The following is a 15401-nucleotide window of genomic DNA, read 5'->3' as shown; positions in this document are numbered from 1 at the left end:
GAAACCCTATTTTCTTAATATGAACATGTTTGCTTGATTACTAAAATTGATGGAAATAGAGTGTTTAAGATCCAAATTGCTTCCGCTTATTGATTGTCAACACCAACAATTGATATCAGAGTATGATTTAAGCACTCAATTTGTTTGGTTCTATATCCTAAAACTCGCAGTTTGTAAGATTAAACATATTCTATTTGCAATAAAGAAGTTATTGAGGTTAATTCAATAAAAACTATTAATGAATATGTAAATTGCACTTGTAAACTAAATCCAATAAACTAAGATCCATGGCTATCACATGAGTACTTGGATTTTATTTGGAGACATAAAAATGGATCAAGTTGGAGTAGATAGCCAAAAAGGTCTATAATATACGGATAAGGCTGGGTACCTTATTTTGGAAACACTATCGGATGCGGTTTACTTTGTATTTATTACAAACGATGTGATCATGAATCGTTCATGTAGAGACATGCCAGTGGGAGTGTCCTATGCAAAAAGTTTGTATAAGATCGGACCAAGAAATAAGTCACTTTTACATTATAATGATGTTTACTATTTAAGACTGACTGTTTCAAAGCGATGACCTAGATGACTTGACCTTAATCCTGAGCTGACTATGACTCTTATTTATTCGGGATTATCCTTAGATTTGCATAGGTGAGGGTTGGCTCGACAGCACCGACTTAATAAACCTCCTATTTCAGGGGTAAGACCGGGTAGATAGCTGGAGACATAGGGTGCAAGATAGAATTCATTCCTAGCCGTTTTTAGGGACAATAGAGAGGTTGTTCCCTTAAGTGTTGACTCCAAGTCTTGGACAAAGGCCTCACTCTCATTGGCCTGAGAGGGACACGGATTAGTGATTGTATCACAAACCAATTATTTATTAGAGGATTCGTGGAACTTAAGGAGCAAGATGTATTTTTGGGGGTAAAACAACTTTTGACCCAGCCGTTATTATGAAAAACCTGTAAAGAGTTGATTTACTAATTATGGGTATATCAAGTGGACAAAAATATATCTACAGTGAGGGGAGTGTAACTAATGGGCTTTAGTGGAGTGACTTGGTAGTTAACAAATGTTGGTTAACTAGTTAAAAAATTTAGCCCGTTAATCTCGGGTCGTTGGAGCCCATGATCTGTAGGTCCATTAGGTTCCTCTACTAGCTCACGAACGGATTAAAACTTAGAATTGCGTGATGACTAAATTTGAAACGTTCAAATTTGAATTAAGGGAATCGGTAATTATATATGATATAATTATACGTTTAATTATCGAATTAAACGAAACTGGACAATTGAAAAATATTTAAATATAATTTAAATAGTAAATTCATTTAGGTATTTTATTAATTTAATATTTGATATTAAATTAATTAAATTAATTAAATTATTTAGTTAATTAAGAATTAATTTTATAATTAATAATTTTTTCCATTTTAATTTTGAAGTTAGATTTCAAAAATTAAATTTTGATTAAAATATAATTTTTATTTTTGAAATTAGATTTCAAAAAATTGAAAAATTATTATTTTTAATTTAAAATCAATTAATATTGAAATTGGAAAAATAAGGATCAATGGATTTTTCCCACTTAACCTACAATGTAATACCTAAATTCCACTTGTGTGAAATGTGTTTGGTGTCATTTAGTTGGGCAATTGGATTGCATGACTAGGAGGATTAAAAACCACAAGCTTTCGGTTGGGATGGACATGCAATTTTGAAGAAATTGTTGAGATTTTGAGTGAAGAGGTAGTTCTTCAACACTTAGACACCAAACCAGAACATTCTCCAGTTTTTTCCTCAAAATTTATCTCATTTTGGATCCCACAATCCAATCGCCTAGAGAATAGTAAGGAAGATCAAGTGGTGGTCTACAACTTGTTGGAGAGAAAATTCATGTTGGATTTAAAGGATTGAAGAGTTCAACAAATGTATAACTTCAAAACCCTATTTTTCCTTATTGAACTTGCATGTTTCTTTGCTTAAATTGATGGAATTAGAGTGCTTAAGATCCTAATTGTTTTTGCATGCACAATGTACATTTATTTGAGCATGGTGGATGTTTTTCATAAGTTGTATGAAAGTGGGTGCTGATATGCATAATTTCAGTTTTGGCATTAGATTCCTCTTAAATTTTGTAGTAATTATTGTAATTGGCTCTTTTTTTTTATGGGTCTTAATGTGTGATTAAGTGTCTATAAATTTGTGAGAGTCAATAGAGTTGCAATTAAGTTGTAATTAAAGAAGATTCGAAGCAAGCACAACGGTTGGTTGCAGTAGAAGATGCCTCTGTCACGCAACGTTGCAACACTGTTCTTCAGACAACCCAGTAAAATATGTAACTCCTTGAAGCGTTGCAACGTTATGCTTCAGCCGTTCCATGAAGCTTCAACTGTTTCATGAAGTTCCAATCATCTTACAACACTGTGCTTCAGCCATCCCGTGAAGCTCCAATCGTCTCGTGAAGTTCTAATCATCTTGTGATATTGTGCTTCAATTGTCCCATAAGCTTTAACCATCTCATGAAGTTCTAGCCATCTCGTGAAGTTACGCTTCAGTCGTCTCATGGATCGTCAGCTCGCGTGCGTCAGTTGCTCCATCTGGATCGCCCGCTCGACTAAAGTTGGCTTAGCCGGTCCAGATGGTCTGGACCAATCCAATTCGACTGGTTTGACCAGTTTTGACTGGTTTTTGGAGGTGGTTCAAGGGTTTTCAAGCGGTTCGAGTTAGTTTGAAGTGTCCAGTGGCGGTTTAATACTTTTTTTTAATTATTATTGTAATAATTTTTCTTAAGATACCAAAACTAGTCCATATTAATGTGTATTTAATTATTTGTGCATTATGAATGCATGTTATAATTAAATAAATCTCTTGTATACATATTGTATGCCATGTAGATTTAAAATTCCACCATAGGAAGCACGAAACATGCATTGAAAGTATGCTATAAATGGTTATAATATATAGTATGCATGTATTAGGGTTTCATATTTTAATATAAAGTGTTATATTTAATTGTGAAATGTTTGATGAATGTTATGGATTGAAAGCATGCCTATATTTTATAAAGTGTTATAAAAATGGATCAGATATTTAAAATCCATAACAAAGATAAGATGCATGATCACTTAGAGTTAACAAATAACAACTTGGTGTAAATAGTTAAAATAGGTCGTTATCTTGTAAAACTTTGGTTACAAACTCACCCGGGCTAAAATTCTATCTAAGACTGGAGGTACTTAAGTTGATGGTTTACATAACACCTGCTACCTGGGGATTATAGTCCGTTCTTAAGCGTTGTTAACCCATTTTTAAGAGCTTGTGTGAACGATGTGAGGTAATAAAATGGTTTATCATTTAAACATCGAAGGTTAAATCCAAATATAAACGTTATACTTGGATAATCACCTGGACTTAGGTTATTTATTAGTCAAAATATACCTAAGTAAATAATTACTCAAAACAAATAAAACACGTTAGTGGGATATTAATAACATATATGATATGTTGTTTTTAACTCTCACGTCCCTAAGAGTTCACATTGCGAGATTCATGCTCAGCTCCGTGTCACCCTGGGAGTGACCTCCATTCGAAAAGTATTTGCATGGGTCAATAGCAAGGTGAATAGGGGAGGTAGTTCATAGTAAGTGGGCGAAGGACATGTGTCAATGTATTCTGTGGTCTCTTCTATTAGTTTGGGTCGTGAGATTCCTATGTTGCGTCTGCTTATCGTTTTTAAGCAACATAAGCTAGTCATTTTACGGTGGCTATCCCCTCGGAAGATTGTAACATGGGATTCAAAACGACTCAAACTCTAGAAATGGATAGGATCTCTTGGTCCATTCCCAACCTTGACTTTTCAATTCGGTAGCATCGTTGGGGCCGACCTCTGAGGTCTAAAAATTGAGGGTTACACTTACAAGAGTTATTAAATGTTAGTAAGTTCTTGACCAAAAATGGTAACTAAATAACTATAGGAATAAAATTTATTATGGAATTAGTATTTAGTCAAGAATGTCTTGCTTCAGTGAATGAATATTTGGCTACCTCTCAGTGGCATTTATTCCGACTCACTAAAGTATTGTTGCAAATAAATAATAAAATTTGGATATATTATTACTTCATTAAATTTTGTTTGGATTTAAAAGTAATTTATTGATTATAATTTATTTATACTTTCAGCATGACTAGCTCATTTGTACAATTACTGGCTTTCGAGAAACTCAATGGGGACAATTACACTACATGGAAATCAAACGTGAATACAATATTGGTAATCGATGATCTAAGGGTCGTTTTAACTAAGGAGTGTCCTGCAAACCCCAGATCAAACGGAAACTGAATTGTTCATAAGCATATGCCAAGTGGACTAGGGCAAATGAAAAGGCAAAGTCTATATTCTTGCTAGCATATTTGATGTCTTGGCTAAGAAACTCGATGACATGCGTACCGCTAAAGAGATTATTGAATCTCTGCGGGGAATGTTTGGACAACCGTCCTTCTCCCTTAGATATGATGTCATCAAGTACGTTTATAACTATCATATGAAATAAGGGACCTCTGTTAGATAACATATCATAGACATGATGACCCATTTCAATGTGGCGGAAGTAAACGGAGCTGTCATAGATGAGAAAAGTCAAGTCAGTTTTATTTTAGAGTCTCTTTCGAAGAGCTTCTTACAGTTTTGCACAAACGTGATGATGAACAAAGTATCATATAACTTGACTACTTTTCTTAATGAGCTTCAGACTTATCAGTCTCTCTTGAAAACTAAGAGACATGAAGCGGAGGTAAATGTTGCAACCACGAATAAAAGGGGTTTGTCCTCTAAAACAAAGTCTGGTCTTTCTTCTTCTAAGAACAAAAGTGTTTCGATGAAAAAGAGTAAGGGGAAAAGAAAAACTCCTGCTAACCGCAAAGGTAGGGCTAAAATTGCAGACAAGGAAAATGTTTCTACTGCAACGAAGACGGACACTAGAAAAGAAACTGCCCAAAGTACCTTGTAGAAAAGAAAGCCGAAAAAGCAAAACAAGGAAATTAATTTGTGAAGAATGCTTGCAAAAGGTGAGATAACTCTCAGGGTTGTGAACAGGAGAGGCTGTCTCAGCAAAAACAGTGGGAGTTTCTGAAGTTGTTATCCAGGGATAGATTCATTATATTAGATAATGTACTTCTTGTTTATGAAATGAAAATAAATCTTATATCTATCTCTTGTAAGAACAATTGTACAAAGTATCTTTTGACATAAGTGAAGTGCTCATTAGCAAAAGAATTATTTTTATTTGTTCTACTAAAAAACAACTTATATGTTAAAACCAACCAAAGCAAAGTCCATTTTGAAATATCGAGATATTTAAAATGACTGAAATAGAAAACAAAAGGCAAAAAAGGTTTCTTCAAGTAATATCTTTGGCACTTAAGTCTTGGTCACATTAATCTCCATAGGATTGAGAGACTAGTTAAAAGTGGCCATCTAAATCAGTTAGAAGACAACTCTTTCAAGTACCCACTTTCAATCATTGTTGTCGATTTCTATTAATTATTTAAAAATAATTATATATTAAAATTTCAAATTTATTTTTAAAAGTGATAAAAAGAGTAAAACTTAATTAATTATGATCATGGGTTGTTTACAAATATAGAAAAATGAACTAAAATATTTACAAATAAAGGAAAATTTTCACTATATATCTATGATAGACTGCGATAGATCGTGATAGATTACCATTTGTGTCTATCTGTGTCGTGATAGACACTAAGTCTATCGCGGTCTATCACCGTGATATTTTGTTACCATTTGTAAATATTTTCAGTAGTTTTGTCGTTTAAAATAATTTTTCTATAATTATTTTAATGATTTTTAATTTATTAACCTAAATTAACACAAAAGATGAAAAATGACTATTTAGTGAATGAGATTAAAAGTGAAAATCTTGAAATATATGGACCAAATCGAAGCAAAACTCAAATGTTAAGGGTAAAATTGTAACATTTTAAAACCTATGGACTAAATTGAAACCAAATTCAAAATTCAAAATTTACATGTGTAACATTTTAAAACGTAGAGTCCAAATAGAAATTAGGTCCAAAACTTGAGAGATCAAAAATGTATTTTTCTAAAAAAAAAAAATTATATAAAAAACCATCTTTAGGTTCTATATTTCAAAAACGTCTTAATATTATTTTTGGACAAATTTACTATTTTTATATTATTTTTATTCTCGATCTTTATATATATTTCTCTATTTTAAAAAATTTATTGATGATAGAGAGAGAAATTGTATTTATTATGGAGATAAGATTCATTTAATATGAGTTTTTTTTCATATTTTCAAATGGAGAGAGAAAATGCATTTATTCGTTGAGATTTTTTCCTTTATTTAATTTAATTAGAGAGAGAAAATATATTTAATGATTTTTTTTGCTATTTTCATTGGTTTCACGTTTTTTTTTATGGGGATTCATGATTATTTAAAATATACCTCATAACATTTTGTTAGAAATTTGAAAATATTATAACCAATATATGAAATATACCACAGTATATAAATTAAATGTTTGACATAAATCAACATATAATGCATTTATTATGAAGAGAGAAAATACATTTATTATGATTTTTTTCCCGTTTTTAATTGTAGAGATAAAATGCATTTGATATATTTTTTTCATTTTCATTTGGAGAGAAAATGACATTTAATATGATTTTATTTTCCATTTTATTTTTCATGTTGATTTTTGTTATTATGTGAGATATTCGATTGTTTATTCACTTGTACATGTAATATATTCCGTTATTTATTTGTACATATCATGTAAAATATTTGAAAATATTTTAATTAATATATGAAATATATTACAGTTTATAAATTAGAGATTGACTCAATACTTGAAATAAATCACAATATAAACCAATATATGAAATATAATAAATCTTCCTAAATTTCATTTACACCACAATATATATATATATATATATATATATATCATAATACAATAAGTCTAAATAAAAAAAAACAGTCATTTATATCAAATAAAAGAATACATATACCATAGTATATATCAAATTTCTTATAAAAGCTAAAAAAAGTACATATATATATAAAAAAAATAGGAAAAAAAATAAAGTACATCTTCATATGGGGTTTATAATACATAACCTTCAATCTTCATCTCTTCTTTAACCATGGTCACCACGGATCTCTCTTTCAATTGTCATCGACCATATTTGCTCGTCCCGCCGTGCCATCGATTGAATTTGCTCAACCCATCACCGTTGATTTGCCCCACATCGTCGTCTACCCCCTTACAACTCACATTGCCGGAAGGAGAAAGAGAGGGAGAGGGAAGGAGAAAAGAGAGGGAAGAGGAAGAAATGAGTGTGAATTATGGGGAAGAGAACATATGCATGGAGAAAATTATAAATAGTCATTGATATTAGTAAAAGTAGGGAGAATTTTTTTTTATAAAAAAAATGAAATGTTCAAGACATTAACGTAATATCTATTTTTAACGTCTTTTAGGCATAAATCCAAAAAAAGAAAATTAGTATTATTGGCTGGAGTTCACTCGTTGGCCAAAAGACGATTAGGCTTGAAGGTTGGAGGCCCATAAACAGCCCAAACAATATCACGCGTCGATTTCCATTTTTCCACTCCGTGTAAGACCTCAATCAAAATTGTGTTCGGTGACGTTTGAAGAATGTTTGGAGCCAAAATTCACTCACACCACAGCAAGCTCCACTGAGTAGAACCTCCGTCGAGAGTGTGAACCAACAGTTTCAAGCAAGCATTCGAAAGAGAAGAAACAGATAACATATACCAGTTTCAACCGACACTTTATGGAGGTTGAACTCCCATGGAATTAGGTAAGCCCTAATTTTTGTGTGGATGTATTGAATTTTCTGCACAAAGCTTTTTCTACGTAGTGCTAGATGTTTTTCGAGAGAATTGTGGCAGTTATCTGTACTCATTTGGTAATCTTGTTGCACTTTGAGAGTGATATGATCGCTGGGGACCTGGGGTGTAGTTGGAAATCACTCTGATTTTCTGATTTTCTGATTTTGTAACTCGTGTTCTGACAGATGGAGCAAATGAAGAGTAAAAGTTTGATTGATAGCATTAGTGACATATTCACTAATGACATTCATTTTGCAGCGCCAATTTCCTCCTTGAGGACGAGTGAGCTTGATCTGGTGTGTTGGCTTATCGATTTTTGGAATCACACTAAATTTTTCAGGGGTTTTAGTTTAGCTATGAATTTTCTCTTTATGTAGGTACGCGGCGTATTGCAAATGTTGCAAGGATTTTCCGGTGCCCTTTTCAGCTGGGATTGTAGTGGGAAGAAATTTCATGCTAAAAGTGGGATATATGTTTCTCACCTCTCCCGATCTAGCCTCCTTGCCATTCTCAATCAATTTATGTATGCAGCGACATGTCTTCAGTTGACACAGCTCGTATTGCAAGAAGTTAATACAACCGCAAAGTCAGCTCCTCCTACTTTAAGGGCGTTTGTTACGTCTGTTTCTGCCTGGCTGAAGGTATGTGTACGGTGCTGTTAGTTTGCCATTGTTGTTGTTTCTTCCTCCCCCTGATCTAGAAGCCTTATTAAAATAAATTTTGGCGTAGTATAGATATGCCACTGAGAATAATTGTTTTTGGGCAGAGGCTGCGTGATGTAGCATTGAAGGAGGAGATTAAACTTAATGACGCTGACTCTGGAACCACTCCTACTTTAATGGGTTTAGCTGGCTCTTTATCGAGGTTTTATTTTGCTTTCTTTTCCTCTCAATAACAAAAAGTCTGGTCTTTATAATCAACGTGGTGAATTTCTCCAGGTTGAGAAATGCTGTTGCTGGACACCCATTTTCTTGCATTTAATATACGTCTCTTACATGCTTATTTTGCTAGATTATCAGTTAGAAAAAAATGATTTTATCATCATTTTTGCCCTAAACTAAACAACCCTAATAATTGCTTTGGAGATTGCTGCACATTTTACTTATGTTCCAAAAGCCAATCTTTATTGGATATACACTCTTTGACGATACTCTCGTCTATCCTACTTAAACCTATCTTTTCTTGCACCTGCATCAGCACTTCCTGACGGTGACTTATTTGATATCAGTCTTTGTTCAGGTGCTGAATATTTACTACAAATAGTCCACGTAGCCATTCCCAAAGTATTCTTTGAATCCAGTGCTGCAATTACCACTGCTGATTTGGCAGTTCATGTGCTTGACAACCTTTACAAGAAGCTTGACGAAGTGTGCTTGATACAAAATGGTCAGGTTGAGAGAACAATTGTTGTATGCATCACTTCGAGTTTTTATTTTTTATTCTTATTTTTTAACTTGTTCTTATTCATACAGTCTGGGTTAAGAATTTTTAATTCTTGCAGGAAGAAACTTACCAAATGCTGCTTCATATATTTGTTGGAAGTTTATTGCCTTATATTGAGGAGCTTGATTCCTGGGTTTTTGAAGGAATACTTGATGATCCTTTTGAGGAGGTGACTTTCTTGGGATTTATTGGAATTTGCCTTGTCAATTCATCTGCTTGGCAATATTGGATTTTTTAGTCAGTGTATGGTGTATATATTCTGTGTCTGTGTGCACGTGCATTTGGCCGACTTGTTAATATTTGGTAGCCACCTGATTTTTAGTTTATTCTAGTAGCTTGATTTCTTTCTTAATTCTGTTGTGGATTTTTTTTCCTGTAGTGATAGACTTGTGGATTTTGTGTACCTTTTCACCCTCTTGTATGTAATTGTCTAAGTTTTGTTTTTGGATTTTTGTTTTTGTTTTCTTTTGTTTTTGGTTTTATTATTATTATTTTTTTTTGCAGTTGTTCTTTTATGCAAACGAAGCAGTCTCGGTTGGTGAACATGATTTTTGGGAAAAGAGTTATTCTTTAAGATCACTGAGGCTGGATGGCGAGCTTTATTTATCAATTAAAAAGGAAACAATTGAAAGAGAATCCATTTCTTCATCTCATTTGCTGAAGGGAAAAGACCAGTACGCTGGAGGCTCTATAGCATGCCCCCTGTTTATTAAGGGCATAGCTAAGTCGATTGTTGCTGCTGGAAAGTCTTTGCAGCTCATTCGTCATGTTTGTGAAACATTGACTCCTGCATCAGAAAAACATAATGGTGAAGAGTTTAACAGTAGTGCTGATTTTGGAGGAAGTTTGGCAAGGCTATCTTTGTCAGAGCTTTTTTGTGTGTCATTGGCAGCTCTAATTGGTGATGGTGATCACATATCTAGGTACTTCTGGAAACATGACCAATATAAACTTGAGACTGATTCCTCATTCAAGTCCCGCGTAAATGGTTTTGAAGTAGAAAATGGCATTGATGAGTCAACATGTAGAAGGAAACATTGGTATAGTTTATTGGCAGATGCATTGGCGCTGAAAGGAAGTGTCAGTTTGAAGTCTGGACACAAGGATGTGAACAATCTCGTTGGTGAAGGAGCAAAGAATATGTCATTTGATAAGAAAAATTGTTTATGCTCCTTGGAATCATTCTACCCTGAAAATCCAGTTATGACAGTGTGTACTACAATTCTGAAAGATAACATAAATGTCTGGAAAAGATTAAACCTGTCTAGATGTTACAATTTGCCCCCGTTAAATGATGAGGGTTTATTGAAGGCAATATTTGGTGATGAAGATGCACCCATTTCTGAAGCAAAAGGGACAGATTTTACTCTTGGTTTCCAGTTTGATAAATACGAATATGTTCATTCACAAAATGAAGCAAAGCTGATTGAGACATTGTTTCCTTTTCCCACACTTCTCCCTGCATTTCAGGTATTTATCCTTTTGTAATTTAATGATGCTCTGGAGCTTGTAGCTGTTTTCAGCTTGGGTTTCTTTCAATATTAATTTCATTATTGGCACAGGATGATCTCCATGTTTCAGATCTCTTACCCTTCCAGAAGAATAGCACTCTTCCATCAAGGGTTCTAAGCTGGATGCAAAATGTCGTGCCAAGGACAATGCCACTTACGACGGTCATTATGGAAGAATGCCTTGTTATATATCTAAGGCAGCAGGTAGATCTTTGAATCTCTTATACTGAGCTTAAGATTTATATTGTGTGTGGTTGATACTTGATATTTAGATATTATCAATTAAACATAAGTACCGTAGGTGGATTACATTGGCAACCGTGTTTTATCAAAGTTGATGAATGAATGGAGATTGATGGATGAGCTAGCAGTTTTACGTGCTATTTATTTGTTAGGATCAGGTATTTGTTAAGCATTCTACTATATGATCATGATTTATTGTTATCAGTTTGTTTGCGTACTGTTTCTAATAACTTCATTTTTTCAGGTGATCTGCTGCAGCATTTTTTGACTGTAATTTTCAATAAACTGGACAAGGGAGAGACGTGGGATGATGATTTTGAGTTGAATACTATATTACAGGTGTAGTCTTGTCTTTATTTTTCCAGATATCATTATTTATACTTTAAAAAACTGTCACCCTCCAGTTGTGGGCCATCTTTTACATGATCTAAATCTATTTAACAGCGTTCTCACGGTTATGATAAGTGATAAGTGATAGTAAAAATGCAACCTACCTAACATTTCTGAGGTATGGACTAGAACATCAAAGCCTTTTCTTAACGTTGTTGAGTCTAAATTCCCAATTTTAGTGGTTCTTTTCTTTTAGGTGTGATGTCTACCATACATGCCAGTGGGTTGTACAAGTTGAAGATAAGTCTGTATGTGGTTGCAGGAATCTATAAGAAACTCTGCGGATGGTATGCTATTAAGTGCTCCAGATTCTCTGGTGGTATCAATTGTCAAAACTAATTCTTTGGATGGCGATGAGCAATCTAATTTAGCGAAACTACCCTTGACCCCACATAAAAGCTCTGCACTTGGCTTTGGAATAGATGGACTTGATTCCCTTAAATTTGCATACAAGGTTTTCCCATGAAGTAATTTCAAATTATTTGTGTTCATTGTCTTTTACTCATGAATTGCATCTAATGTGTTTAAATTGAATTTGGCCGTTCAGGTATCTTGGCCACTTGAACTTATTGCCAACACTGAGGCAATTAAAAAGTATAACCAGGTTATTCTTCTTACCTTTTGTTCCTATAAAAAAAAAACAATTCTTCTTACCTTTTTTAATCCTTGTGTAAATTTGTTTTTGTTCAGGTTTTTTATTTTGTCAATTGTGTGTTTTATTTTATATAGGTGACAGGGTTTTTGTTAAAGGTTAAGCGTGCCAAGTTTGTGCTTGACAAAACTAGGCGTTGGATGTGGAAGGTTCTGTTCTATATTTCTACCTTATGTTCGATACACATTATTTTCTTTCGTGGAGTGTTCTCTTGCTCACAGTGCAAATAAATCAATCGTGATTTGTATGATCAAATCATGAGGAGTACATTTCTAACATGTCTAGTTTTGATGGCTATTGTCTCTTCAGGGTAAAGGAACTCCTAAAAACAATAGTAAGCGCCACTGGCTGGTGGAGCAGAAACTTCTCCATTTTGTGGATGCCTTTCACCAATATGTCATGGACAGAGTATGGATTTCACCTTGATTGAAAGCACTTACACCTACACGGCACTCTTTCTAATCCTTGGAATCTTTAGGGCATTTGCTGCAGCACGTTGCACTATGATGCAATCTGTGACGTCAAACTAAAATTTGTCCATTGAACCATAGTTCTTCACTTCGATTGATTATTTTTATAATTATATTTCAATTTATTCTTCTCTCTTTCTTTTTTCAATTTGAAGCTGAATAACTAAAAAATCTGTGCTTAATATTCTTATCAAATCATCAAACAATACCACGTCCTGAATTTTTAACCAGGGTTCTTTATGCAGGTCTATCATAGTGCATGGCGTGAGCTCTGTGAAGGTATGGCAGCTGCACAATCTTTGGATGGAGTTATAGAGGTGCATGAAGCATACTTGCTGACGATTCATAGACAGTGCTTTGTGGTTCCAGATAAGCTGGTCACTACTTTACTTTACATTTCCTTATGTACTGTGCTGCCTCTTCATAACAAATTGTTGAAATGATTTTAATTATGTCATTTGAATCAGTGGGCTCTTATTGCTAGCCGAATCAATGTCATCCTAGGGTTGGCCCTAGATTTTTACTCTGTGCAGCAGACGTTGAGTAGTGGTGGAGCAGTTTCTGCAATTAAGCTACGGTGTGAAATGGAGGTCGACCGTATTGAGAAACAATTTGATGATTGCATTGCTTTTCTTCTCAGAGTGAGTTTTATGCCTCTATTTTCTCCCATCGCAATTGAAATGTTAAAAAATTTCATCAAAGCCAGAAAGCATGGTATCTTTATGTAAAAGCTCATTATTTGACAAGCCAAATTTTAAATCAATGAATTATGAATACATATTACACAAAAATTTGTAGGTGGCCATATTTAATATGCAAGCGTTATGAACATGCAGGTCCTGTCATTCAAGCTAAATGTGGGGCACTTCCCTCACTTGGCAGATTTGGTTACAAGAATAAATTATAGCTACTTTTACATGTCTGATAGCGGGAACTTGAGAACTGCCCCAAGCGCTGAAACCGTTTCTTCCAGACTTGGAAAAGGATTTATGGGGAGAACAGATTAATTTTTATACATCTTTGTTGGTATTTCCTCCCAAGGGTAGTCAATCCAGGTGCTTTGAGTTCATGTTGGAATTAATTTCAGGGATGTTCCTAGTGCAGCAACAGAACCTTCAGTTTTCTGATGAGACCGTGTCAAGAATTTCTGTGTAGATTATTTGTCAACACGTGGGCGCCCTTACTGCAAATTGCTATATGGTACAGCTCTTCAATATGGCGAGTTTCTTTGAAGTCCCCACGTTGTGCTGAGTTTTCTTTTTTTAAGCAAAGGCCGACTCTTTTGGCACCGCAATGGGCAGATCACTTTTCATTGTGCCGATTTTTCTTTTTTCAGCATAGGCCGGCTCTTTAGGCACCGCCACATGGGCAGATCACATTTCCATGAAGGCTGGCGATGGCGTTATGTACAAAATTTAACTCAGCTAGGTGTTCCAGTCTCAATGTCTTGGCAATGGAATGGAGTAAAGATTCCTCTTCCATGATCCAACAAAAGTAAGTCGCAGTAAATCTCATCTTCAAGGTCTATTAGAATTTAGAACTGTGCCTGAAATCTAAAATGGGCTGTATGTATCTTCCTTTAAAGTACAAAATTTTCATGGCAAATCCTGAATTGTTCGATCATTGTAGTGGGCGAATGAACCATTGGGATGAAAGCCTGGGAACATGCTTCCTTGACCTTTAACCTTTTGCTTCCTCCTGTAGTTTTTTCTTGTTAAATATGTGTTCTCTAGAGTGTGTCCCTTTGTTAATCCAAGTAGTTTTGGGATTTGATTTTTTTTTTTTTTTGGCTTTTGGCTTTTGGGCTTTTGGCCCACTCTTGTAATTTTGTAAAGCAAACGAGTGTGGGAAATTTTCAGGGCATCTGGTCATTTCGGAAGTTTGTGGAGTATGGAAATTTGAACCTTCAAATGGATTGGTTTTTTTTTTTTTTTTTTTTTTTTTGCCTTTTATCTTAAACTAATAAAATGTCTTCATGATAACAAATTTGATTTTGTTTACTAACAATATCATTATTTTAAATAGTGCATAGCATAGAGTTCAGATCAATGATTTTGATACATCTTGAATTACCTAAATTGAAGTTTGTATAAAAAAGATATAGCTGAAACAAATTTAAAATAAAAATATTTGTGATGATGACATGGTGAGTTAATCACCAAATTGGATCCACTAAGAGTGCCACTTAGAGCTATGAGTGAGTGACATGTGGGACTTAAAATTGTAATTGGTGGATTTTAATTTTCTTAATAAACAAAAAATTAAATTAATTTAAAAAATGAACAAAGTTTGGGAATTAGTCATCAGGCTTTTTAGTGCATCTATAATTGGGACTTATTTTGAAATAAGATAGATGAGAATGGAAATATCATTAGAAATGAAGCTAGACTTGTGGCACAAGGTTATTGTCAAGAAGAAGGTATAGATTATGAAAAAACTTTTGCACCAATTGTTAGCTTAAAAACTATTAGAATTTGTTTGCTTTTGTCTCTTATAAGATTTGAAAATTGCTCTTTATGGCTTAAAACAAGCTCCAAGAGCGCGGTATGATAGATTTAGTAACTTTTTACTTGATAATGACTTTAAAATGAGAAAAAATTATATAACTTTCTTTATCAAAGACAAATAAATTGTCTAAAATATGCAAGAAGTGAGTATTAATAAAAAGAATGAATATACTTTTTCATCCATGCTTAAAAAGTGGAGATATGCTCTATCTCATCCTAAAGATTTGATTCTTAGTGATCTTGAACAAGGTGTGAAAACTCGTTCTTCTCTTAATT

At 33.8% G+C, this 15401-nt stretch overlaps 1 protein-coding gene across 3 annotated transcripts; it reads left to right on the top strand.

Moving 5' to 3' along the window:
- Positions 1–7632: 7632 nt before the first annotated feature.
- LOC120085784 (gamma-tubulin complex component 5-like) lies at positions 7633–14529 on the top strand. 3 transcript variants are annotated; one of them, XR_005484031.1, is made up of 18 exons: positions 7633–7878; positions 8095–8205; positions 8287–8550; positions 8676–8773; positions 9138–9318; positions 9411–9521; positions 9857–10822; positions 10915–11067; positions 11165–11264; positions 11351–11445; positions 11759–11950; positions 12044–12100; positions 12226–12297; positions 12458–12556; positions 12864–12995; positions 13086–13259; positions 13455–13818; positions 13955–14529. XR_005484031.1 is itself a non-coding variant. In XM_039041970.1 (17 exons), the coding sequence occupies exons 2-17, from the start codon at positions 8095–8097 to the stop codon at positions 13623–13625; spliced, it is 2958 nt and encodes a 985-aa protein (XP_038897898.1). In that variant the 5' UTR covers positions 7633–7878; the 3' UTR covers positions 13626–14529. The 3 variants fall into 3 exon arrangements, 2 of the variants coding, with proteins under 2 accessions (XP_038897898.1, XP_038897897.1); XM_039041970.1 differs by having other exon boundaries at positions 9138–9300; positions 13455–14529; XM_039041969.1 differs by having other exon boundaries at positions 13455–14529.
- Positions 14530–15401: the final 872 nt, after the last annotated feature.

This window comes from Benincasa hispida, chromosome 9, assembly GCF_009727055.1.
Source record: "Benincasa hispida cultivar B227 chromosome 9, ASM972705v1, whole genome shotgun sequence".
In the NCBI taxonomy this organism is placed as follows: domain Eukaryota; kingdom Viridiplantae; phylum Streptophyta; class Magnoliopsida; order Cucurbitales; family Cucurbitaceae; genus Benincasa; species Benincasa hispida.
The sequence above is the reverse complement of the archived record's forward strand: the minus strand, read 5'-3'. Positions and strand labels throughout refer to the sequence as shown.

What these genes read in the sequence shown, in the direction of transcription:
- LOC120085784 (XM_039041969.1), top strand. Translation starts at nt 8,095, where the DNA reads ATGGAGCAAATGAAGAGTAAAAGTTTGATTGATAGCATTAGTGACATA. An exon ending in AGGTTGAGAGAACAATTGTT is followed by an intron (nt 9,319 to 9,410) that starts GTATGCATCACT and finishes TAATTCTTGCAG; the next exon opens with GAAGAAACTTACCAAATGCT. An exon ending in CAATTAAAAAGTATAACCAG is followed by an intron (nt 12,101 to 12,225) that starts GTTATTCTTCTT and finishes TATTTTATATAG; the next exon opens with GTGACAGGGTTTTTGTTAAA.